Genomic DNA, 23,515 nt, shown 5'->3' on the forward strand with positions numbered 1-23,515 from the left:
CGACCAAGGACTGTGACGAGGCCGGTGTGAAGCTGAAGAGGTTGATGGATGAGAGCTTGGTACGGATGTTTGGTAAGCCCGAGTTTGTGACGCCATGGAATTTTAGCATAAGTGGCCAACGATAGACATTGTCATTCTTGCGATACCCAATCTTATATAGACTAAACGACGAATACATCACGATAAATGTTTCGGCAGGCATTCTTAGACTTGTCAATCCACTTGATATTTCTTCGTTTCACTACTGACAAGAGCCTTTATATTTGATCTGACTTGACAATATTAGAAAGCGCCATGGCAGTCATGTCACAACATGCATCACTACATGCCTTCCCATCCCCCCCTTATCCTCCCATTCATCCCATTTCAATCATGTGCCATCATCATCATTTCATTCCGGGTAGCCCCGCCCTTAACACTTATTTGAAGACCTTGTCGCCGGCGTGCTCATACTCCTTACCGTTGACGGTGATAGGCTTGCCGCATTCCCAGTGCAGCTCAACAAAGGCACGGTCCTCGGCATTCTTGGGGTCAAGCTTCTTGAAGGTGTACTGCTCGTAGTCCGGAGCGACGTCAAAAACGGGCAAGAACTCCTGGCCACGGATGATAAAAGCACCCTGGATAACGGAGTCGAAGTCCTTTCCGAAGACGGAGGCGACTCCGAAAACGTACTTGCGGGAAGCCTCAATTCGCTCAGTGAAGCCACCGATGAGGTTCTTGGACATGAAAGTCATCTTGAGCTCATCGTTGTAGTTGTAGTCAGCACGCCAGATGGAGTACTCCTCGAAAGGAACAGTCTCCCAGACCCACTTCATGGTCTCGGGGAGGGTGCCAGCCGTCCTGGAGTTGGAGTAGTTGCGCTTCAACTCGTCGAGAGGGAAGGTGGCGCGGGGCAAAAGGTCAATAGGGTGCTTGGGCTTGGGAGCAGGGGCGGGCTCATCCTCCTCAGCTGCAGCAGCGGGCTTAGCAGCAGGCTTGGGGGCGGCCTTGGGAGCCTCAGGCTTCTTGGGAGGGACATTGGTCAAGGCAGGCTTCTCAAGGAGAGGCAGCTGCTTGGCAACGGCAGTGATGATGGGCTGGTTGACAACGGTCTCGTACCAACGAGTGGTGTTGGGGTGCTCCTGGCGCCACTGCTTGTCGAAGAAGTACTGGAAGCCACGGTTGAGGAGAGGGGCGCAGAACAGGTCAGCGAGGGTGATGCGCTCGCCAACCAGGAAGGTGTTGTTGAGCAAGTACTTCTCAATGACATCGACGGCCTTCTCAACGACCTTGGAGGCGTCATCAACATTCTTCTTGTTGTAGGGGGCCTTGCCAACGAGCGGTCGGAACCAGTCGCCGAGAGGCTGGACGACCTCAGAGTTGACGAAAGACATCCACTTCAGGATGGAAGCATAGCTAGCAAAAAGTCAGCACTTGGAAAGCCAGAGAACCAACGGCTTAAGAGGAAACACGTACTCCTGCTTGGTCTTGCCAAGAAGGGTGGTCTTCTCATTCTGAGAGGTCACTATCGCAGACAATGTTAGTGTCTGGTCCAACCAAAAGAGGGTTAACGGCTCAGTTGATCGAGGAATTATAAAGAAGGCAATTTAGGCAGAGATCAGAAGTTAGGCTTTATCCACACAAGAAAGAAACTTTCAGACAGGGATAACTGTATAAAAAATGAAAGGCTAAGTCATCACACACACTGAACTCCAACAGACAAATATCGGTTGCTGCTGGAGGAAAATAGCAGAGTTTGACAAACAGTCGTACAAGAGCAGAGAGGACCTACCGTAAATGGCGACAGCAATCGCCTCGGAGAGGGCAAAGCCATCCTCGCCAACGAAGGCAGGGATCTTGCCAAGCCCATTGGCATTCTGGTGCTCGGCAGTGGGCTTGCCAAACTCGACCTCGGAGATCTTGAGGTCGAGGTTGTTGGCCTTCGCGACCGCCTTGATGGCGACGGAGCGGGGGTTGTCCTACAATCAGACAGAATGGTTAGGAGACAAGCTTCGTGATTTGATAAGCGAAGAAGGAGCTGCAAGGTCAGACTCGTTCGACATACAGAGTGGGTGAAGAGGGTGCCGAAAGCCATCTTTTCAATGTTTCTCCGTTACGAAAGATGTGATGCAGAGGAAGAAGAATCAAGTTTAAGAGAGGAGTCGAGGAAATTTTTATTAAAACGGGGAGCTTGTCGAACTGCCCCTCGCAGCGTGGCTGGTGAGTGGCTGGTGCCACTTCTTCTGTCTAATTGAATCTTATCTTCACGTGACAATCAACGGAGCTTTTCTGGTGTGCCAGGTTTTCGATTTCTGACCCAGCGCCAGGACAGGAGCTTTTGAGCTTCGATCGAGAGGGGGAAAAGCGACGACAAGCGACAGCAATCGAGAATTGCGGCGGCAAGTGGTCATCATGGCCACTTTTACGAACGGTATGCGGCATTTCAGATACCCAAGACAGCTCGCGAGCCCGCAATGGCACCATCACCAGACCTGGAGGTTACCAGCGCCCCTATGCATCCGAGCAATCAACACGGCGGCCAGAAACGACGATGCCACTGCCACGAGCCTAGTTGAATCCGTCCAGATCCCTTATCAGGGCGTTACGCACGCCCGAACCGTTCCCGCGACCCCGTCGTATTTCTCAAGAGAACCCCAGTTCAACGACCTGTACATTCGGATATCGAACCTCCTGACCCGATACCATCACCTGCCTACGGTGTCGCCCGGCGAAGCTCCCCAGGTTCCATGGACGAAGCTGGAGGAGATGCGCGCCCAAATGGGCGAGCCCATCAAGGCAATGCACTATCAAAAGGTTATTCGCGTGGCCAAGCGACTCAATCTGATTGAACCCAGTCTACGGCCGGCCGAGGTCAAGATTGCTCTTCAGGAGTTTGCGCGTGACATCAACCCTTTTCTCAACATGCCCAACCCAATCACCATTGACAGGTTCGGCCGTGCCGTCGGAGTGGGCAAGCGAAAGGCCTCTACAGCACGCGCCTTTGTCGTCGAGGGAACAGGGGAGGTCCTGGTCAATGGGAAGCCGCTGAGCGAGGCTTTTGGCCGCGTCCACGACCGTGAGAGTGCCGTCTGGGCTCTCACAGCAACAGAGAGGCTGGACAAGTACAACGTCTGGGTTCTCGTGGAAGGGGGCGGCACTACTGGACAAGCTGAAGCGATAACACTTGCTGTGGCCAAGGCTTTGGTTGCTCATGAGCCAGCGTTGAAGACGGCTCTGCGAAAAGGTATGGACGCATTGATCAGTTCCTCTAGCCACCTTCACTATGGCTATGTAGCCTGCATACTAATCAGACTTCACAGCTGGGTGCATCACCAGGGACCCAAGAACTGTTGAGAGGAAGAAGCACGGCCACGTAAAGGCTCGCAAGATGCCGGCATGGGTCAAGCGGTAGTCGAATATTTTTTTTTAGTTCCCGAATCCCTGGTTGCCGCCAAGTCTTGTCCATCACGCGTCATGACCTTGCGGCTTCTTCCAAGAGCTCGTCCATGTATATTAGTGCTTCGAATGAGAAGACGTCATCTCTTCGGGCAAAAATCCCCGAGTGTGTATTATGGATATTCTTAGCCTCCGTCATAGTACCTGCATATGAAGAAATACCCTGATTTCGATCTCCACCGTGGCTAGCCCCGGCCTAGAGATGCGCGGCATTTAAAAGTCCGCGGTGCTCAGTGCCACTCGGACTTCGCTGATGGTACCCTCGCGCTGAATGCCGAGAAAGAGCCATCGTGATGGGTGTATGTATGATTGGATAGCTAACAATAGCGAGCAGATGGAATTATTCCGAAGAGCCATTTCGTGTGGGGATGTTACACGACCAAACAACAGCAGTTTTGGTCGTGGAGGTTATTGGTCCGGTTAATAGGCTTTTTGTCTGCTAGCTTCAACGTTGGTTGCCGGTTGGGATTGATTCCTATGGCGACAACGACGATCACCTTGTGTCAGATATAGCGTCAACCGCTGATAGAGGGCCACTTGCCCTGAGAAAGCTGGACGAAAAGACCCAGTTACCCACGGCTTCGGTGGTGGGATTGCTACCCAAGGTAGTGATTTGTGGCCAAGGCAAGCTAGCTCTGTTGGTTGAATTGAATGCCATGCCTGTACGAGTTGCAACACGGTTGAGCCTGTGATAAAAGAGCCCCCGTGCCCAGGTATAAATACAAATGTCCCCAGTACCTCGAAAGCCCTTGGCATCGTGTACCAATTTTTCTAATTGGCATCCGGGGGCGGCAAATATGAAATATCCGCCACGCTCTTCTCGCCCTGTACTCTACGCAGCGGCCGACAACAGACCGGCGTCTGTTTCTGTAAAGGGCAATTTTCCTCGACCTAGCACACTCTGTCCCGTGTTTTTCTTTTAGACTCACATGCAACATGGCGTCGATAGTAACATCCCGTAAAGACAACTAGTTTAGTGTCGTTTCGGCCAGTGACATCGAGGGAAGGGCTATACAACTTCGCAAGCTGACCAGTCAAGGGCTTTGGGCGTCGGGAAGAAACTCGACGATCCTGCCTACCCCAGGTCCTTGCTCAACCAGGGTTCATCTCGTTTTTCTTTTGTGTTTAAACCCCAAACAAAGCACCCAGGCGCGCTCAAAGCATGACGTGCATGTGGCGGCCGGCAACAACAACAGGACCAAGACGCCGTTTGTCTGCAACTAGTAGTAGCCAAAAAGAGCTTGCGGGGAGGCTCAAGTCGGGATTTCAACGAGATACGGGAATGGCCGTGCCTCTGGGATAGTAGCAGCCGTGCGCGTCCCCATGTGAATGTTGATGGCAGGCGCGGCTACTTCTTGCATCCTTACATGTAAGTCTTTCATTGCTACTTTGCATTCTGCCACCGCCTGGCCTCACTTCCGCGCTGGCAGAGGAAGAGAAAGGATAATAAAGCCAAGCCCCGTGCGTCATGAGGTTGAAATGGACTACACCTACTCCGTACTCCGTACACGCGTAGAGTGAACAGTGTCCGACACCGGCGGCGCAAACGCCGACAATACGTAATGCTAGGAGCGCAGGTGCGCAGGTGCTTTTTTTCTTTCAATGTCGTCTTTTCTTCCCGTTTTTACGGGCGTGCTCTTTGTTCGATGACGCCCCTTTCCGACTCCCTCGGCGCATAAAGGCGGCGAGATGCATGGCTTGCGAACCTTATGCAGGTCTGATGCGGAGGCGGCGGGAAGGTTTAGTCGGTCATGGTGGCCTGCGAGTCGATGGCGTTCCGATGAAATCGGGGACCCCGACCCTGCCAGAAAAAGAATCGGACGCCATCAAATGGTCCTCGTGTATCGGGGGACACGGGGAGGGCGTTGGTTGTGATGACAGCTGAAACTCGCGAATTCGCTATAATAGTGTTACTGGTACTGATAGCAGGGCTAGTAATACCACTGAGTGAGTGCAGACATGGAGGGGGAAAAAGGTCAACGTTCTAGAAAATAGTGGAGGTCACAGAGTGACCACCCCCCCTTCTCAAACAATTGTTTTAGCTTTCTCCTTAATTGTGACCTTGCAAGGTTGCCAAGATTTGTCAAAGGAGCCATGTAGCGGCGAGATACGGTCAATGCGGCTGCGCGGGTGGTTGGGAGTCTGGACGCCTGCTGGACCTGTGTCAATACAATACGTATGTCCTCGAGTACACAACTAATTACGTACTCGGATAGGGGAGGAAATTGTTGGCGTCTGAATTGGTGACGCGTGAGCACATCTTTGCCTCGCGTAATGCTCAAGTACCGAGGTCGCCATCTATCACGCCAATGGTTCGGCATCTCGAGAGCCAAACCCGCTCGCGAGAGGATCAATGATGCCGGTATGCCACAACCGCATAATAACACGACGGAATAAACTAGCAACAGCCGCCGTCCAATCAAGAGGGACTCCGATTTCTCTCAACACTGACAAGTGTTCTTGGCGAGGCAAGATAAGCAGTTGGCAACGTACTACTAATCCAAACCATGTGCATTACGACCGCTGGATTGGCAAGCTGGTCGGCTGGCCGTGGCATCATGTGGAACCAAGCAAAACAGCGTCCATTGACGCCAAGAGTCGGCGGGGTCGGCCATGAATGAGATTTTTGCGAGTGAGCTAGGCTTTTCGAGTGCTGCGCTGCCAGCAAACTCCGCCCATGTGCTCCACGAGGCTGAAAAGGGCCGACGAACTTGTGTGCTCAATGTTGGTATTTTTGTCCAATACCCTGCCGGAGATCCCCTCTGTAACCTCGAAACCTAGCAGGACCCTTTTCCAGCAGGACCCACCGGTTGGCCAGTTGACCTGTGGCTGGATATTTTCGGCGCTTGAATTCCGGCTCTCAGACAGGCCCTTGGCCATGCAAAGGCAACTGCCCGGTCATGTCAGGCCAAAGTCCAACTACAGCACAATACACGAAGAAGCCCATGCCCGGCTATTGTTGTTGGGAGCGCCGGCACGTCTGCATCGTCCGGATCTGGACTGTCTCCAAGATGGCGATTGATTGGATTCAACCCGCATCATCGCCATCAGTCCCTAGGTACTTATACATAGGAGTTATGTATGTACACATTGTACATACGGACATTTCCCATGCTGGCTTGTTGGCTGGGTGTGGCGCCAGAAAGCATCAAAGCATCAAAGCCTCAAAGCCTCAAAGGCTATCGCATGCTCTGATTGGATGGCTTTCCCGGCAAACAAGCTCAAGTGCTGCATTCTGTGGAGCCGTGCCTGAAAGCGCCCATGGGTTTATCATGCAACGGCCAGAGATCAATTTGATGCGCTAAATTGGGCTCTCACTCGCCCAATTGCATCTGCATGCATGGGGGCGGAAAAGTACCCAACATGATCCGATGGCCATGCGCGTCAATGACACAGCAAAGACGGAACCCTGCGGCCAAACCCGCCGAATGCCTCACACAAGTTCTGGTATTGCAGGACAGTGTTGGCCGTGTTGCGTGCCCAGGTTCCGACCTTACTGGATGCAATGCGCTGCGCGCCCTTTGTTCGTGGGTGATGGCCATGCCAATTCAATGTTGCATTCGACCAGGCCCTCATTGTCATTGACGGGCCCGGAAACCTTGGACCGCAGGGGGCGCGTTGCTGTCGATACTGCGATGCAAGTTGGACTGAGCAATGAGCCGTTTCCATTTCTCAGCCTTCCTGTGAAACCGTCTAGTGTTATTTTTCTGGCCTACAAGTTCCAGCATTGCACCGCGCCGCAAGTGCCCAAAAGCACTGGCAAACAAAATTAAAGGGGAGGGACCGCACATGTTCCTGAAGGCGAGGAGGCCTTGATCAAATAATCCAACTGCAAGAGCATGTTTCTGGCAAATTGGGATGGAATGCCGCTCTGTCTGGTGTTTAGTATTGTGTTCTTGGGCAGTCATGCAAAACCGCACCCGGCCTGACTGCATACGAATGCGTCCAGCATCGGCACATACCTGGGTCTCGACTCACAAAGACATCAATTATATTGCGTACTCATGTACATGCGAACCAAGTCTGGCCGAAACCGTCGTCCTAACAAGTGCCGGCAAGAGTTGACCCTACAAACTGCGCAAAACTCTCTGGCATCTAGTTGTTGTTTTGGACCTCTTCTTGCAAACAATAGAGTATTCGCTTCACCGACATGTTGTGCGTATAATGACGTTAATGGGTGTCTGTTTGTAATAATAACCCACTCAAACGGCGGCAACAGTACAGCATCTGCCGTATAATATTGATTCGAGACCAAGGTTTTTTGCCAATGTTGGAGGCCAACGTTTCAGTTGAGTGGGTTCGTCGCAGACCATGGCCATTAAGACTCTTCGCTTTACAGATTTCTTGTCTGATCCCGCTGGCACAATGATAAACGTGGTTTTTGATGCCCAATGATCTTCGCCTAGTTTCTGTGTTGGCTTGCCTCGTAGCCCTTCATCGATCGACTATAGATCCCAAAGGTCCTTTAGGCAAATAGCCAAATCCAACTCTGGCAGTATTCCTGATGCGGCTTCGGGTGCAGTCAACCCGGTGTCGGACAGAAAAGCAGCCGCAGCATGGGGCGAAATGATGAAGCAGTCATGCCTCCCTTTGGGGTCAGAATAATTGGTCCTGCTGGAAAATACACAACAGGTGCCGAGCTATGGCAGTACTGTAGACGAACAGGATTCAAGACTCACCAGGAGCTCAAGTGTGTCTGTGCCGAGATCAGTTCGGGACGTGAAGAAAATCAATATGGCATCCATGTGTCTCTTTATTCTCTCTCAATACATGAGCACACATTAAGAACCCGCCAGTTGGACGGCAGCCGCTGGTGTCAACCTCCTCCAAGTCAGGCAGGCGCCAATTCCGACATTGGAGCAGCAACTCTCTCCTCGAATACAAAAGGTAAAGTTCTAATGTACTTGGTATGTACATACACACATCTGTACTCAGGTCTGGTACTACTTTTACATCCGGAAAGTGCCCTGTATTGTAGACCCTCTCGCAACGTTCCGTCGTGACTTCCCAAAGTAATAATGGAGCATGTCAAAAAACAGATGGCACTGGTCAATGGTTCGCTAGTTCCACTTCAACCCAGCACTCCTTCCTGGTACCCTATTTTCCAATGTTCATGCAAGTTGCTTTGAATTCTTCCTCCAAAGCATACCGAACCCAGCTGGCGACAAAATGGAACGCTGAAGAGGTGAGGACGGGAAATGTCTTGCACATACATGGATCAAGGCTCTAATGGCAGGCCAGGTTCTGTTATTTCACGGTACATTGTACGGTCTCGACACGTCGAAACCTCGAGACGCCCCCACCGCAGGACACGTGGACACACAAGCCTAATCCTTTGTTCAAAGTCCCAAGTCAAGGTCCTCAATTTGCAACTTTAACTTTGGGTCGTGATCCGTCACTACTCAGCTCCAGGACAATGGCTGTTTAGAGTTGGAGTGGCACCAATGCTGGTACGACTGGTACAGTTCAAAGGCTGGTTATTTCGCCAGATGGCCTATAGCGTGGCCCAGAGTCAGCCAGTTGACGTCGATCCCATGGCTGTCGGCGCCTCGCTCGCCGCTCATTGCACAACACCACCCATCATCGCGGCTCTCTGGCCGCTAACCTACCTTGGGTCCATTGGCCAGTCCCCAGTTAGCCTTCCCGTCATGGTCAAGATCAAGTGGGCGCCACTGGGTAAGTGGTACTACTGAGATTCTCCAGCCCATCAGGCCATGTTCATTTGAGCAGCTCAGGAAAAGGGCTTGGCTAGACTTTTTTCGGTCCCTTTCCTTCAATATTTCTTCTACCCACCCTCACTAACTCTAACGGCCTTTTGTGTGGCTGCTCCAGACTGTTTCGTCTCGGCCAGGGACATAATAAGTTACGAGACACTCTTAGGAATCCGGACTCATAGCAACTCGCCCGTCTCAAATCTCGTACGGAGCAAATCAATCATTAACTACTCCGTAGTGCCGTGGTTCATGTCTATCACTGATAGTACCACGCTTTATTCTCGCCAGCCACGCAGTGCTCGAGCTATATGCGGAGTAACAAAAGGCATAGGAAAGCAAACGACACGCATCTCTTACTGTTGAATATAAGAAATCACGGCAATTAGGATCCGGGCACACGACGTCTCCCCAAATGTGTCACTGTCGAGTGGTCAATTAGGCGCGGTCTTCTTGCAGCTTCTGCCTGCCTCTTTACACTAACTAGCACTAGGAAGCAATAGCAGAGCCTCAGTCCGCCGTCTCTGGGAACCCACATGGCGACTAAGTTACTTGTGGCGTGGTATGTCTCGCGGCATGAAGGCAATCTGATCTGGGTGCTGACCAGCGCCGGATGTTATATTTATTTATTATTATTTTTTTATTTTAAATTGGGAATTCAAGCATACCCTGACTGAGCTCGGCTGAGAACGTTTCTGTCTACTATTTCCTGTTTGGTCTGGAGTTCTGAGAGAACGTTGAGCCAACTCAACCCCTGGCAAGCGACCATGTCCCTACGACTCATCACTACGAATGCCTGGGTCAGAATGTTGCCAGGCTCTGTCTCAAGTTGCTCTGCTCGTATCTCTCGTCTCAACCAGACCGCTTCAACTGCCTTTGACGTCGGGCGACTTTGGCCCAGACAAAGCGCACGCCCCACCCCCAGCCATATCCTTCTTTACTCAGGCCTCTCTGCTTCTGTCGACCAGACCCTGGATACACGCCCACCCTGCCATGAGCCTGCACCTGTTTCCATCTCCATGCATGTAATTGCTAGAAGACCCATTCACTCTATTCAAAACTTGCTACATGACCCCTGCGACCGCCTGAACGTCGACTGCAGAGCATTCTTGTAGGTATGCTCATTTCCGGAATGAGTGCGGATGCCCAACATGGCAGCAGGCATAGGGCAATCGGGGTGTCAAATTCGCAGGTCTCAGCAAAGTACCGGCATGAGCTGTGCCTGACCAAGGCTCGCCTTATTTTGGATGCATGTCTGTTCTGTGGCCACAGCCTCAAAGTGAAGCAACGGCCCTAGTTCGTACAGCACGCGGTTTATGGTCCCCTCTCTGCCTTCGTACAAGCTTAGTTGCAATGTCTTTGGGCCCATGGCAAGCCACATTGTGGCCTGCCCAGAAATACCCCCTTTGTCCTTTGCCAACCGTCGTCACCCATTGCCATGTGGACAAGGGCTGGTGCCGGGAGTGGGTGCGGATCCAGGCCGACTATGGAATAGCAGGCGTTGTTGCACTCCCCCGAACAAAACTCTGTTGTGTTAGTTTCATCAAGCCTAGCAGGCTACCAGCTCTGGTTTGTCCGTTCGCCGCTGACCACTCTGTTGCTTGTTTAGGGGACCAGTTTAGAGCAGGCCCAAGCCTCCGGGTCATGACCTGAATCATCCCACACGGGCCCGTCGTGTCCTATCCGTGCTCGTGTCAAATCCAACCGTGTCTGGGCCAGTATGGCGGATGGTCAACCAGTCCCGCCACAGCGGACGAGGCACTCGAACCCTACGGTTCCTATGTTGGCACTGACACCCTCTGTCCGGATAGGTATTTACGATGTCTTGGGTGTCTGCCCACCCTTTAGCGTGGACCGCGGCCGTGGCGTGGGCACCGCCAGTCTTGTTCGGGGCTGTATAAGACCCGAAGGACTCCTCTGACTGACAACCTCTCTAGCGTATTTGTGCCATTACATGTACATGTTGTTGTTAATCCAAGACTCGTCTTCCTCGTTTCACCTTTCAGTATCCAGCTCTGGCTGAATTTAACGGTTAAGGCATCCCTCCTTCTGAAAGTCCTTGGGCTCCAATATACCAGGCACTGGGACACTGACTCGGTCTCTGGCTCGTAAGCCACCAAGACCCTGGTGTCGTTTCTCTAACACCCTAGCAAGATCGGGCATCTCGCAAGGGGCTAAGGTTGTTACGCTGAGGGACCGATGATCGAGGTTTCCGGAATACTTGATCACAGGTACGAGTCGTAAAGGCGGTTCTCACAGCCCACGAAACCTCCAACCGCACGCCGCCTGCCTTGCCCTGTCCCAAATAAGCCCAAGTTGCCTGCTTAAATCTTTTCAGACTTGTGCTTCAGTCCACGGTTTACACGCTGAGGCATAAACTGATACCATCGTCCGGGAGGCATGAATCCGAACGACTCGTGACTCCGCTGAACACAACACTCAGCGGCCCTCGTCAATTAACACACATGCAACGCGACTATGCCTGTGAATTTGTGCAAAGCTCAAAGACAGCTACATAAGATCGTCTTTTCCAGCACCATTTCACTCTTTGTTTTGGGCGTGCTGCAGATATAGCCAGAGTCTTCTTACACTCGCTTTTTTTTATTCTTTTTCTTACTTCTCTTTCTCCCTTTCTTTTCCTTTTTTCTCTCTCTCTCTTTCTTTTTTTGGTTTTGGAAAGATTTTGGATCCTATCAACGAGCCACATTCGCCATTCGTCCTATCTGGGGAAGCGAATTTTAGTTCGCCTTGTTGCTTCCTGCTTCTCAGTTCGCGATTTGGACCGTCGACCACGAACAAATTCATTGGCCCTCCAAGACGATACAACGGGTTTGTAGCCTGACTTGTGGCTCTTTTGGACGGCTGGAAAGGTGTCACACATTTTTTATCCCCGACACAAGGTGTAACCTAGACGCCGAAGTTCTTGGAAAACCTGGCGAGGACGGCTCTGGCGTGGTATGGATAATTCTCGTCGCGGCGGGAAGCAGAATGAGCAACCCATTCATCAGGCTTCACAATCAAGATACTCGCTACCAGTTCCAGCAACTTCAGGCGGCAGCACAACAGAGCGCTATCGCCCGACGCCACTGAATTTGTCAACGTCAATTCCAAGAAGCATGGGAGTAGGCGGTAACTATAACAGCTACTACCAGGATCCTCCCTCGGGATATTCTGCCTCTACGATGTCTTCTACTCTCTTGGCATACGGCTCTGATTATGGGAGCGACACGCGGACGCAGACGCCTGGACTCGGTAGCTACAACGCAAGTATGATGATGTACAACGTCCCGCCGCACACGGCAGCACAACAGGCCGTCTATGATACGCAGCAATTTACGCCGCGGCAACATGCAGCGATGCAGATGATGCCGTCAGACGTGGCATCGAGCTACTTTGTCTCTGATACATCTGGCGGCGCCGCAACCTCCTTGCAAGCATCCGGTCAGGGCTCTAGTACTTCATATCAGCATCAGAACACGGGCATAGGCTACCCCAGCAGCATGTCGGAATTACAGCAGTCTGGAGGTGCCAACGCTGGAATGTCAGGCAGTCGCGACGCCGACGATGCCATTGCTCTGAAGTGGAGCAGCTATCAGCGACAGCTGGGAACAGTATTCCGCGATGTGTCGGATGGGCAGCTTGAGAGGGCATCAAGCACACTACTGGAATTGTCCAAGTGGCTGTTGCCGCAGGTACCTCAGCTAGGTAAGAACGAAGACGGTGTCCTGGCTGATGAATGGTTGTTAACAGTCCTCTAGGGTTGCATCAAGACGACCCGTCGTTGCATGAAGAGAGGTTGAAGCTTTGGAACGATTTTAATCATGGCTGGCTATCGTTGGCGTATCAGCAGAAACAGCTCATGACTTCTGGACAACAGATATCCAACTCGCAGAGGCTCATGACCAAGGACCAGATTGAGGGCCTGGGCGACGAACTGGTACGACTATGCGACGGACTGGAGCGGCACGGACTGGTTGACTATCAATATGGGGTGTGGGAGGAGCAAATTGAAGAAGGTATGCTTGACGTTGATGACATCACCGGCATTTGAAGAAGCTAATGCAGGTCTCTGCAAACATAGCCTTGGAGGCGTGTCTTGACCTATTCCCCAAGTGAAAAACGAGGCAGCCCGAAACGATCAGCCACCAGATGTATAGACTCTTTTGGATTTCAACCACATGAGCTCGTTGGAATTATGGTGGGCATGCGGCCCATGTTTTTATTTCTATTTTTATTTCTTCCGGATTTGCATCTAGAGCGCAACGACCCTAATTCTACGGACACGTGCGAGGACGACGGGGACGACGGGGACGCTGACGACGACGACGAACGACGACGGCGACGACGACGATGCCAATAAAGGCAAACGGCGATTCCTAGGCCAGTCGAGAATGATGGTGGCGACACTTGGACGTTTAGTCGACGCGGATGTGCTGTGTTATTTCACATTGGTTTTCTCATTTCATCAGGCGACAGCGGATACAGGAACTATGTCTGGGTCATTACCAGGGAGCATTGCAGCGCATGATACCAAGGGCGCCAAGGGCCATGATAGGGGAACAATGGTGGCGTTGAGAACGGGGAGGGGTGCATGACGGCAGGCCCTTGTACTCTTTTTTGTTTGAGGCGACGACGGGGCGTCGGAAAGCTGGAAGCTGTATGGATTTGTACTGGGTGTTGGCTTTTGTATTTTTGCTACTTTTTGTTTTATTTTTGTTCTTGCTGGGTTTGGACAGTGACGACGTCGACGACGTATGTATTTGACTTGACATGCATGGCGGATAGACTGGATGGCGCACACGGGAATGTTTGTTCAGGGCGGGAAACTGCAAGGATTCGCATTGACTCTTGACAGGCCGTCGGACCCCATGGTCTGAAGATGTGAGAATAGAAAGTACGGTAGCGAAAAAAAAACAAGGACTTGAGCTGTCGTCGAGTAGTAGTGTATTTGAGATGCAGCAGGCGTGTCTATGCGTGACGGGGATCTCAAGGCTGGCCGGCATTCGTCGGAGTGACATGGCGGCGGAGAGCAAGAGCCGTGTCGCATTGGCATTGACATTGGCATTGGCATTGCGTGTGCGGACATGAGTTGCGGAGTGGGAATAGTCGACATGATTCCACTCGACCACACGTGGCTTGTTGAATTGAGGCCCTTTCAAACTGCAAATTGGTCTGTCTGGTCTCCCTTTTTCGTCTTGGGCGACGAGGGCGACGCGGAGCCCGAGGCACCCAGGCCGCGGGCATAAAATGCCAAGAAGAGCGCGTCGTATAGACGCACCGGATGGGAGATGCGTATCATGAGGGCAGGGACAGGAATTTTGGGGGTTTGCGAATGAATGACGGGTTGGCTGGCTGTGCGTGCGTGGGCGCTCGGTAGATGCGTGTCTGGTGCGATGGGAACCGAGTGCATGGTCCCGACTGCCGGGTTTTGGGGACGGCGAGGGAGGCCACTGTTTCAATGGTTTTTTGATTTTGTTGCTTTGGGGATTGGCGCTGTAGATCGGTGGCCGTGGAGGAACGGGGGTGGTGATGTGACGAGACGAGTTGAGAGTCGAGACGGTGGGACGTATGTACAGGGTGCATGCAGTGTGTGTGTGTGTGTGTATTGCACACGTCCGGTAAAATATCTGAACATTTGAACATGTAGTGCCTGCGTGTGGCCCGTTGGCAACTACCCGTCTCTTTGAAGAAGAAAAGTGCCTGGTCTCGTCTACGTCCCGTCTACGTCTTGTCCACGTCCTGCCCACGTCCTGCCCACGGAGAATGCCGTGACAGGACAAACACGCCAGGTCTCAAACTGCGCGTGTAATATGTACTATGCATACATGTATGCATGTGCGCACCCAGAACTTGGCCGGTGGCCTTCCCTCCGATCTGGAAATCCGACACCTCGGGACGCGGTAGCCAATTGCGACGAGGCGGGAGACGTTGAGACGTTTTCTTTTTTTGCTTTTGATTTTCTTTTTTAAATTTTTTTTTTTTTAAACTCGTGTTTCTGCTGCAGGGACCACGTCACCGGCCGAGACGGGACCAGAAACCCGGTTGCGCATCCTGGCCCGTCTGCGAGCGAGGCATGAGCCTGATGGGAAGTTCTGGCCGGCGATTATCGGTGCGTTTCTGCTCTGCTCTGCCCTGCCCTGCTTTCCGTCCATACTAGTACTTGGATTTACCTATTTTACTCCAGTCTGTCTGCTCGCCATACCCCCTCTGCAGGCACCCGCCCTCTGCCGCGACGACTTCACAGTCCCAGTTGAGGCGACTGTCTGACGTAAAAAGACAAAATAGAGACGGGTGGTCTCCCCTCCTCTGGACTCGTGACCGGGCCATGTTTGTAAAAAAGACGGAATACAACAGCGTCCATCTCGTGGTCTCACGGGAACGGGAAAATGAGACACAGGGCAATCAATAGCCGATTCGGTCCTTGCGCGCGTTTTTTGTCTTTCTTTTTTTTTTTGTTGCTTTTACACTGCTGCCTGATTTGATGATGACCGGCGGAGCGTGTGAAACGCGCCTCGTCTTGTCTCGCCCGTCGTGCTCGTCGTGCTCGTCATGAGAAACACGCCGGACCATCCACCCGCCATCCGCTTGACAGCTTGACAGGCAGGGATACATACATTGCGCGCCGCAGCCGTGCATGAATGCGTCGAGACTCCCGTGTTTGCCGGGCCCCTGCTGAAGCATGGCCGTCCCGCGCCTTGAGCTCGCTCGCTCCATTATGTCAACGCCAAGAATGGAATGCTACTATTCGCATTTGCCAAAAATCGCAGAGGGGGCCACGACAGTGGACACATCGGGAGGGAGTGTGTTTCAGCCGAGCTGTCGCCACCCGTCTCTTCAATCTGACACAGGGGGAACGGTTTTTTTTTTTGTCTCGTTTGGGCGTGCGGCCTGGCGGTTTTCTTTTTTGGGCCATGTTTGGGATTCGAGGGGGGTTGCGTTTTCCGGGTCGTGCGAGCCGCGGAGTCGCATGCAGTTGGGCAGATTGGCCTTTTTGGGACGGGACGTGTGTTTTTGGGACCGACGGGCCTGCTCCTGGCCTGCTGCAGCTGTTGCCGGAGGGGGCTGGATATACATGACCTCCCTCGCTTGGTGTTCCGTCGCCGCCACCCCCGTGGACGTGTGCCGGTGCCGGGCCCGGGCTGTGGGGGCCCGGCGCGGAACGCCGTCGCCCGCCGAGGCCGAAATATTCCATTGACTACCCTACAATCTTTGCCGTCGCACTGGTCATCTTTGCTTTTTTACCCCGACGTCAAAACCTCGCGACTTCCGACGGCCTACGTCGTCTCCTAACCCCAGGGGCTGTGACTCTTGTCGCGGACTAGAGGAAAGGGCAAGTGTCCGTGTAGCCGTATACCGGGGCCTTGTCAGTTTTCACCAGGGCAGCTCGTGTGGTGGTCGCACGCGACGACGCTGAGGTTCGACGTGTCCTGCTACGGCACCATCATGGGCGACCTCCCGCGGCGGATGGGCCATTTCCGGAGGCAGGCCGCGGACCGGCACGATGCGCCTGCGAGGCTGACGGCGCTGGAGTGGTTTCCGAGGACGCGGCCCGCGGAGGAGGGCGTTGGTCGCGATGCCGGCAAGGACGGGGAAGAAGCGCCGCACGAGGAAAAATTGCGACAGTTGCTGTATTTTGTAGCTGGGGTTCTGGAGGACATGCGTGTGTATGCTTGTGCGCTGTATATAGAGCCAGTTTTGTGTATGTAGTAGTATTTGTAGCTGGGATTCTCGAGTATGCATGTGCGTGTGTGCCTGTGGGTTGTATATTAATTAAGGGCTGAATTGTTTCGCTCATTAGTCAAGTGAAATTGCAAGCATGATACGAGTATCGTGCAAGCGTAAAATCTGATAATACAGTATTGGGCTGTATGTGCGTTGTATATAGAGCCACTTCTGTGTACGTAGTAGTATTTTGTAGCTGGGATGATCGAGTATACATGTGCGTGTGTGCCTGTGGGTTGTAACTATATAGAGCCTCTTTTGGTATCGAGTTGGGCATCGCATACCAGACGACAAGTCCGCCTTTATCCGAGACCACTTCAGCTCCGCGTTTTTGTGTGCTCGCACCAAAACCGCATCCCCAATTCAAAAATCCTTGGAGACGCGGCCTCCCCATCAGGACACGCCGCATAAATCACCAGACGTCACAGCAGTCTCCTCGGCACATCACAGCAGGATATATCCAAAGTCAATGCCGATTCTCATTATCATGATGCTATTTTACCCATGCCAACACCACGACGCCACGGGGCGGAAGGACAAGAAGAAAAGCCAACAAAATCTTCCAGAGACGTCTCTTTCCCTCTTCCCCCCCCCTCCCCATGCCCAACCAAAACCCAATCTTAAAACTGGTCTATTCAAAATTCCACTCATTAGCTCTCAACCATCTCAATCGGGCTGGGAAGAGAAAATCGTCAAAAGGGAAAAAAAAAGGAAAGACGGCCCTCACCTAGCGTCATGCTCATGCTCACGTCGGTATTCTCAACCATCTTGGTAAACTCCTCAAAGCTAATCTTGCCGTCATTGTCCAGGTCCGCCTCCATGATGGTCTTGTCCACAATCTGCTGCAGCTGCTGGTCCTTGAGGTTGCTGCCGACCATCATCTTGAGCACGATGAAGAGCTCCCCGTTGCTGATGTACCCGTCGCGGTCAATGTCGTACACCTTGAAGGCGAACTGGAGCTTCTGCTCCTTGTTGCCCTTGCTGCTGAATGCGCTGAGGCCCGACACGAATTCCTGAAAGTCGACGTCGCCGCCGCCGTCTTCGTCAAAGATGGCAATCATTCTGAGACACGCCGTCAGCTTTACACAACGAGACCCGTGAGCGTCGGTTTGCCGTACCGTGTCGCCAGTGGGTTGGATGAGATTTGGGGAAGGCTCAGGAATTCGTCGCGTTCAATGGTGCCAGAGTTATCCTGCTCCTGTGTGAGTTTCTTTTCTTTCCTTCTTTTTTTTTCCTGTACCGCGAGGAAAAGGGGTGGGATGTGTACTTTGTCAAGCTTCATGAACCGTTTCCGTAACCGGTCAACTTCTTCTCTGTCGACTGAACGAGATGGGAATTAGCAAACGGATTGGAAATCGCATCGCTGGGGAGGCGGGGGTGAGACCGCGACCCGGCGCTTGAGGGGGGGGATCAAGTCTCACAATTGGAACCTTGGACGATGTTGTCCAAGACTTGGCTGGTGGTGTTGCCCATGATTGGTGGACTGCACAGACGGGCGCCTGTGACGATCGATGGCCGGCGGGTGAGCTTTTGCTGTATGAGGTTCGGCGATGGGGATCTTGGGACGTCGAAGGAATGTTGGGTAGCTGGCCGTGGAGAGTTGCGATAAGGCTGATGGGCTCGTAGGGTTGGCCGAGCTGAGAGAGCTGCTTTGGCTGGATAGAGTCTGGCGTGCAATCTGGAGGGGTTGTGTGGTTGTGGTGGTCACGGATGGACCCCGGAGCACGGGCCATCTGACGCCATGTGTGAGGCCAACTCTGGCCAATGTGTGGGCGGCCGCCAATTAATTGACCTTGGCAGGCACCAAACAGTGCAAGCACAGTACAACGAGAGATGCCATGTAAGCACGAGTCTATCGAAAGGAAGAGGAAATGTTTTCTTTTTTTTTAGGCATGTCCGCTACGTATTAGCTGGATACTCTTCCCAAGTCTGGCTAACGTTTAAGCCTTTCAGAACCTTGGATGTGATTTCAACCTGCCGTGCAACATGTGAGCTGCTACCAAATTAAGCTGTGGCTAGTGAGGTGTGGCTGGGGTACAGAACCAGGTGTGGTCAGTGGCGCAGCTATCAGATGAAAACTCGCTGGGGGAAGCCCGGCAATACCTCGGCTACTGCAGTTGCGAACAGGCCATTCCAGGCCGGGCAGTCACCGGTGCTCCAGGTGGCTCGCACTAGGCGAACAGGTGCTGGCCGGGTGGAACTCAAAAGCTGCTAGAGCACAGCTAGAGCACATTTTGCTGGGTGTAGCTTAGTGACTTGGCCTCTCTTTGGGCGCGTCAGGCCTAAAAAGACAAAGAGAGGGTTGCAAAATGAGGCGGTGGCCCCCGCGCCACAAGTATCTCCCCCACCAAGTCGCTGTGGTAAGTGACTTTGTCTCCCTCCCAAAGGTCTCTAGCGGCGCTGCCTGGCACCCCGACTGGCAACTAGCAGCCAACTACTCGCCGTCATCAGTCAACCGCCCTCCTTCCACGCCTGCAACCCGGTGAAAATTCTTCGCGCGCCAAAACCATCCCCAACGTCACCCCGTCAGACGTGACAACTTTGCCATCAAAAAAGAGTCACCACAGAGCCTTTTCCATCTTTCTTTGGGCAAAAGGCAACTTTGCATAACTCTATTTATGACTTGATCGCTTTTTTTTGCGGATTTTCCGCTGGCTTGACGCCGACCTCGGCTCACCCGGCACCATGTCGTCACGCAAGGTCAGAGTCAAGAAGTTGAGTGTCAAAACTCCTCTTCCTGTGCTTAGAGAGGATCAAATCGATCCTTCTGAATATGAAGCACTCAGCTCTGACAACCAAATTTCAACCGGTGTCGAGCACGCCGAGGAAAAGGTGAGCATATTTTCCCCCTTATCGAGCACTCTGATATCACGTGCAGTGGCACGTGATATAGATCTGGCATATCAAACATGCCCAGTGGCTATTGCAACAATTTGTAACCAGAGTTGTTGGCTGACCCGTGTAACCCCCCCAATAGGAATATCATTTGCAGAGCATTCTCAAGGATGCAGGAACCAGCAATACTCAAGAAATTCCTGTACCACCCCCCCAGAAGAGTGACATCAACTATGATGCACTCTACCTTAGTAACTTTCACCAACCATCCTCATACATCCGGTTTTCACAAACCGTAGAAGAATGCATCGGCTGCCAATATGATATGAGCACTGAGGACACCGAATTCCTCAAGTCATACAATGGCAAGTCCCCAACAGGAGGCCCCTTGTCAGAAGATGACTTTGAGCGAATCATGGAAGTCTTTGAGGACACGGCGGCTGAGCAGACTCCATTTGCGTCAGTCGATAATACCATTGTCGGCTATGACATGATGGTTCCGTCACTCAATCACCTCAACAGCACCTCGATTCTCCAGCATGCCAAGGCAATCTATGAGTATTGGGGGAACGCTCGTCAGGAGAAGGGTAACAAGCCGTTGCACCCTACTCTCAAATTTGAGATACACCAAGAGACAGATGATACCGACCCGTATGTCTGTTTCCGAAGAAGAGAGGCCAGACAGACCCGAAAGACGAGGGCTCGGGACAATAAAGTCGCCGAGACACTAAAGCGTCTCCGGCGAGAGCTCGAGGATGGTCGGCAGCTTGTGCTACTGTCTTTTGAACGGGAGATGATGAAGCGCGAGGTACTGCACATGGACCGGGCCGTATTTGAGGAGCGAGCCAGACTGAAGCAGATGAAGCTGAGGCTGGGCATCAAGGGCGAGGATGAAGACCTTGTAAACCAAAAGGTAAGCACCACCTCATATGAACGCTCCCCAAAGCGGCTCTTATATACTGACTTGACTGCTTGTAGCCCCAAAAACGCAAACCCGCAGAACCTTCAAGTGTGCAGAGACAACAGGCTACCCAGCTCCGGGCGCCTGTCCGATCAGATGGCCGTTCTCTCGAACAAGACCTTGTGTCGCTGGCTGATCAGTTGGCACAGAAGGAGAACGAGCTGCGAGAGGAAATTGAAAACAAGGTCCAAAACCACCGTCGGTGGAACCAGAACCACATCGATCTCACTAGAGATCCGTTGTCGCCGGTCAAGGAACAAGGCACGGAACTCAAATTCCGACCAGCCAAGACTCAATATTTGATGACACCACCAGCGTCCATCTCGTCCGAGGAGATGGATGTAGATGAGGTGCAGGCTGAGCCAATGGACATTGATAAGCCACACCCGCTACCCGTCTTCCAGTTCAAGGCGGGCACCATTTCACAAGACCAACCACAGGCAAATCAGCCGTCGTTCCGGCGCCGAATCGGTCGTCTCCAACGGCTGTGGATTGATCGTAGAGGAATGGCAACACCGCCAAGGCAGGAGAGTAGCGACTATTCTGATCGGTGGAAATACGACTCTGATGACGAGGACGTCGACCCCCCTGTGTACGAAGTCGATCCGTTCGATACCCGAGCTATCAAGTTTAGGGCAACGATTCCGCTGAGCCCGTACATGTTCCGTGGAGGACGGCCTTCAATTGCTCCCGAGGCGGCACACGCGGCGGCAGCGGCCCAAGCCGCAAGTAACAGAGCGTTACCACAACCTCCCCCGGCAGCAGCACCGCAAGCGCAAGCAACGTCATAGAAGACGGCTTCGCGCGCGCGGCCAGCTAGTCAATGATGGGCGTGTGTTTGTATGATTTGATGTTGTTGAGACTCCTCATAGAGCGGTGGCGTCTTTTGGTCTTTTTTTTTTGGTCTTTTCTCATCGCCAGTGATGAGGGGAGCATTCCAGCGTCGTTTCGGCGGAGGGGCGACTGTCCCTTCTAGTAGTCGAGCACAGCCTGGAACTGTATAGTACATAAATATTCGGCAGGCGGATGGGGGAGGCTGGCAGGACGGGATAGGCATTTTGCGCGGAGTCGGGAGTTGACCGTTGACCGTTTTGGGCCATCCTTTTTAGACGCAGACCCAAAGAGCCTCCAGAAGGCACTCATTGAAGAAGTAGAAGAAGAAAAAATAGTAAAATCAGGCCCGTTTGGCCGTCGAGTACTGATTCCGCTCTTGCTCTTGTGATGGTGTCTTGTTGCAGTCGTAGCGAGCACAAAGGTTCAAAGCAAAGGCCGAGGTTGTCCATCGTCGGGGCCATGATGCAGTGAATGCAGCGCATGCCTAGCCGCCGACCTGCGGTCAGCCGCTGCGGCAGCAAGTTTTGCAAAGTCGTCTCCCGCAGTAGCAAGTGTGCATTGTATGCATGCTCCTGTTAGGACGCAATGCCGTGCTCGTGGTGTCGTGTGCAATGTCGTGAGCAGATGCCGTATGTGGACGGATATCCAGGTGACATCAACTTCTCGACTGGGCGGAGGGTCATGTGTCAGCACATCAGGTAAGCGAGGCTGGCCGGGGCCATTCTTTTTTTCTTTCTTCTCTTTCCAACTCACCTTTTTTCTGCTGGGAAAACTGGGATACAGCGGGGGGTCTGAACGAGCGAGTGAAGGGGAGGAGATGGCTCCCGGGCAGAAAATATCTCTCTCCGGGTGCGTGAAGCACGGCAAGGGAAAAAGAGAGCTGATGTGGTGGTGGTTTTTTTGGTACTTGTTGTGGCTGCGGGGCCGGAGATGGCCTGGCGGGTTTTGCAGCAGGAGTCTGGTGCGAGTGACGGGTTGTGGGGCGCCGTGGGAGGGTGACGGTTGGTTGGTTGGTTGGTTGGTTGGTTGGTTGGTTGGTTGGTTGGAGGTGCTTCTTCACAGAACTTCAAATGTTGCCGTGCAGAACCTCTCGAGGGGCTCTGGGACTCTGGTCGTACAAGTATCGATCCTTTCCGAGTTGGGCCGTGACACTGCGTCGACGGTTTTCTTATACCTTCGTTTCTGGCATGCACACCCCCCTGCGATGAATCTGCAATGTTGCAACTCTAGCGTAAGGGGGCACGAGGCAAGCACCGGGCATCCCGCACGGCAAACTTGAGAATGGCTCGCGGCCCACGAGAAACCAAGCGGCGGCCGTGGAAGCTCGTGCTTTGTCGTGTACTGAGGCCCCGGCACTGGAGGTTCTGTTCCCTCGTGCCGCGCGGCTGGCGAGGCGTGCTGAGACCATGCTCGGGCTTGTCGCCGGAAACATACTCTGCTATAAAGGCCAGGGCAGCAGGGAAGGTGTTGGGCTTTGCCAGCTGACTATGCCGCAAAAGCTAGATACTCGTCCACGACGGTTGATCTCGTCGGACGGCTCAGATTGTGAGAGATGACATGGGTAGGGTGACGGCATGCCCGCCGTAGGGGAAGTTGTTTATGCCTCGCCTCTGCCGGAATGAACGACCAGCCTTGGTGAACATGACGAAATGGTCAAATAAATCAAGATTAAAAATAAGATAATATCGTAAATAGTTGACTATTTACTTCATCACGCGGCTGCTTGTTGAATGCTCGGGTAGGTAACACCAGGGACCTTGGCAGTTGAACGTACAATTATAAAGGACCTAGCAGTGCGTCAACATAACGGGAAGTGTAGTTGCGGAAACTTGATATAAATAGCAGGCTTAATTATGGCTGAGGAAGATTTATTGCCATAATTACTCACGGAAAAACCGTAAACCTTGAGGTACTAGGGACATTGATAAGTGCCGGGTAGGTGGTGCAGTTGGCGTGGGTGGAGGAGAGAAATACCATGGGAAGAGAGCAGGAGACTACATGAAAGGAGGCGTGGGGT

General features: G+C 52.8%; 5 protein-coding genes across 5 annotated transcripts; 3 read left to right on the forward strand and 2 right to left on the reverse strand.

Annotated features, from left to right (window-relative positions):
* Window positions 1-419: 419 nt before the first annotated feature.
* CAM1 (Elongation factor 1-gamma 1) lies at window positions 420-2,074 on the reverse strand (the record flags this gene model as incomplete). Its single annotated transcript, XM_014691210.1, has 4 exons — window positions 420-1,395; window positions 1,456-1,504; window positions 1,772-1,958; window positions 2,045-2,074. The coding sequence occupies 4 exons, from the start codon at window positions 2,072-2,074 to the stop codon at window positions 420-422; spliced, it is 1,242 nt and encodes a 413-aa protein (XP_014546696.1).
* Window positions 2,075-2,391: 317 nt separating this feature from the next.
* On the forward strand, window positions 2,392-3,391 carry mrp-9 (37S ribosomal protein S9; the record flags this gene model as incomplete). The annotated part of the gene is made up of 2 exons (XM_066131509.1): window positions 2,392-3,223; window positions 3,300-3,391. The coding sequence occupies 2 exons, from the start codon at window positions 2,392-2,394 to the stop codon at window positions 3,389-3,391; spliced, it is 924 nt and encodes a 307-aa protein (XP_065987544.1).
* An 8,937-nt stretch (window positions 3,392-12,328) lies between these two features.
* On the forward strand, window positions 12,329-13,262 carry G6M90_00g096400 (uncharacterized protein; the record flags this gene model as incomplete). The annotated part of the gene is made up of 3 exons (XM_014691208.2): window positions 12,329-12,851; window positions 12,905-13,162; window positions 13,228-13,262. The coding sequence occupies 3 exons, from the start codon at window positions 12,329-12,331 to the stop codon at window positions 13,260-13,262; spliced, it is 816 nt and encodes a 271-aa protein (XP_014546694.2).
* A 4,226-nt stretch (window positions 13,263-17,488) lies between these two features.
* Window positions 17,489-18,341, reverse strand: cnb-1 (Calcineurin subunit B; the record flags this gene model as incomplete). Its single annotated transcript, XM_066131510.1, has 5 exons — window positions 17,489-17,499; window positions 17,596-17,930; window positions 17,987-18,060; window positions 18,109-18,188; window positions 18,290-18,341. 5 exons carry the CDS (start codon window positions 18,339-18,341, stop codon window positions 17,489-17,491), a joined length of 552 nt encoding a protein of 183 aa, XP_065987665.1.
* A 1,212-nt stretch (window positions 18,342-19,553) lies between these two features.
* Window positions 19,554-21,455, forward strand: EPL1 (Enhancer of polycomb-like protein 1; the record flags this gene model as incomplete). The annotated part of the gene is made up of 3 exons (XM_014691206.1): window positions 19,554-19,700; window positions 19,846-20,616; window positions 20,682-21,455. 3 exons carry the CDS (start codon window positions 19,554-19,556, stop codon window positions 21,453-21,455), a joined length of 1,692 nt encoding a protein of 563 aa, XP_014546692.1.
* Window positions 21,456-23,515: the final 2,060 nt, after the last annotated feature.

Source organism: Metarhizium brunneum, chromosome 6 (assembly GCF_013426205.1).
Source record: "Metarhizium brunneum chromosome 6, complete sequence".
Lineage (NCBI taxonomy): Eukaryota > Fungi > Ascomycota > Sordariomycetes > Hypocreales > Clavicipitaceae > Metarhizium > Metarhizium brunneum.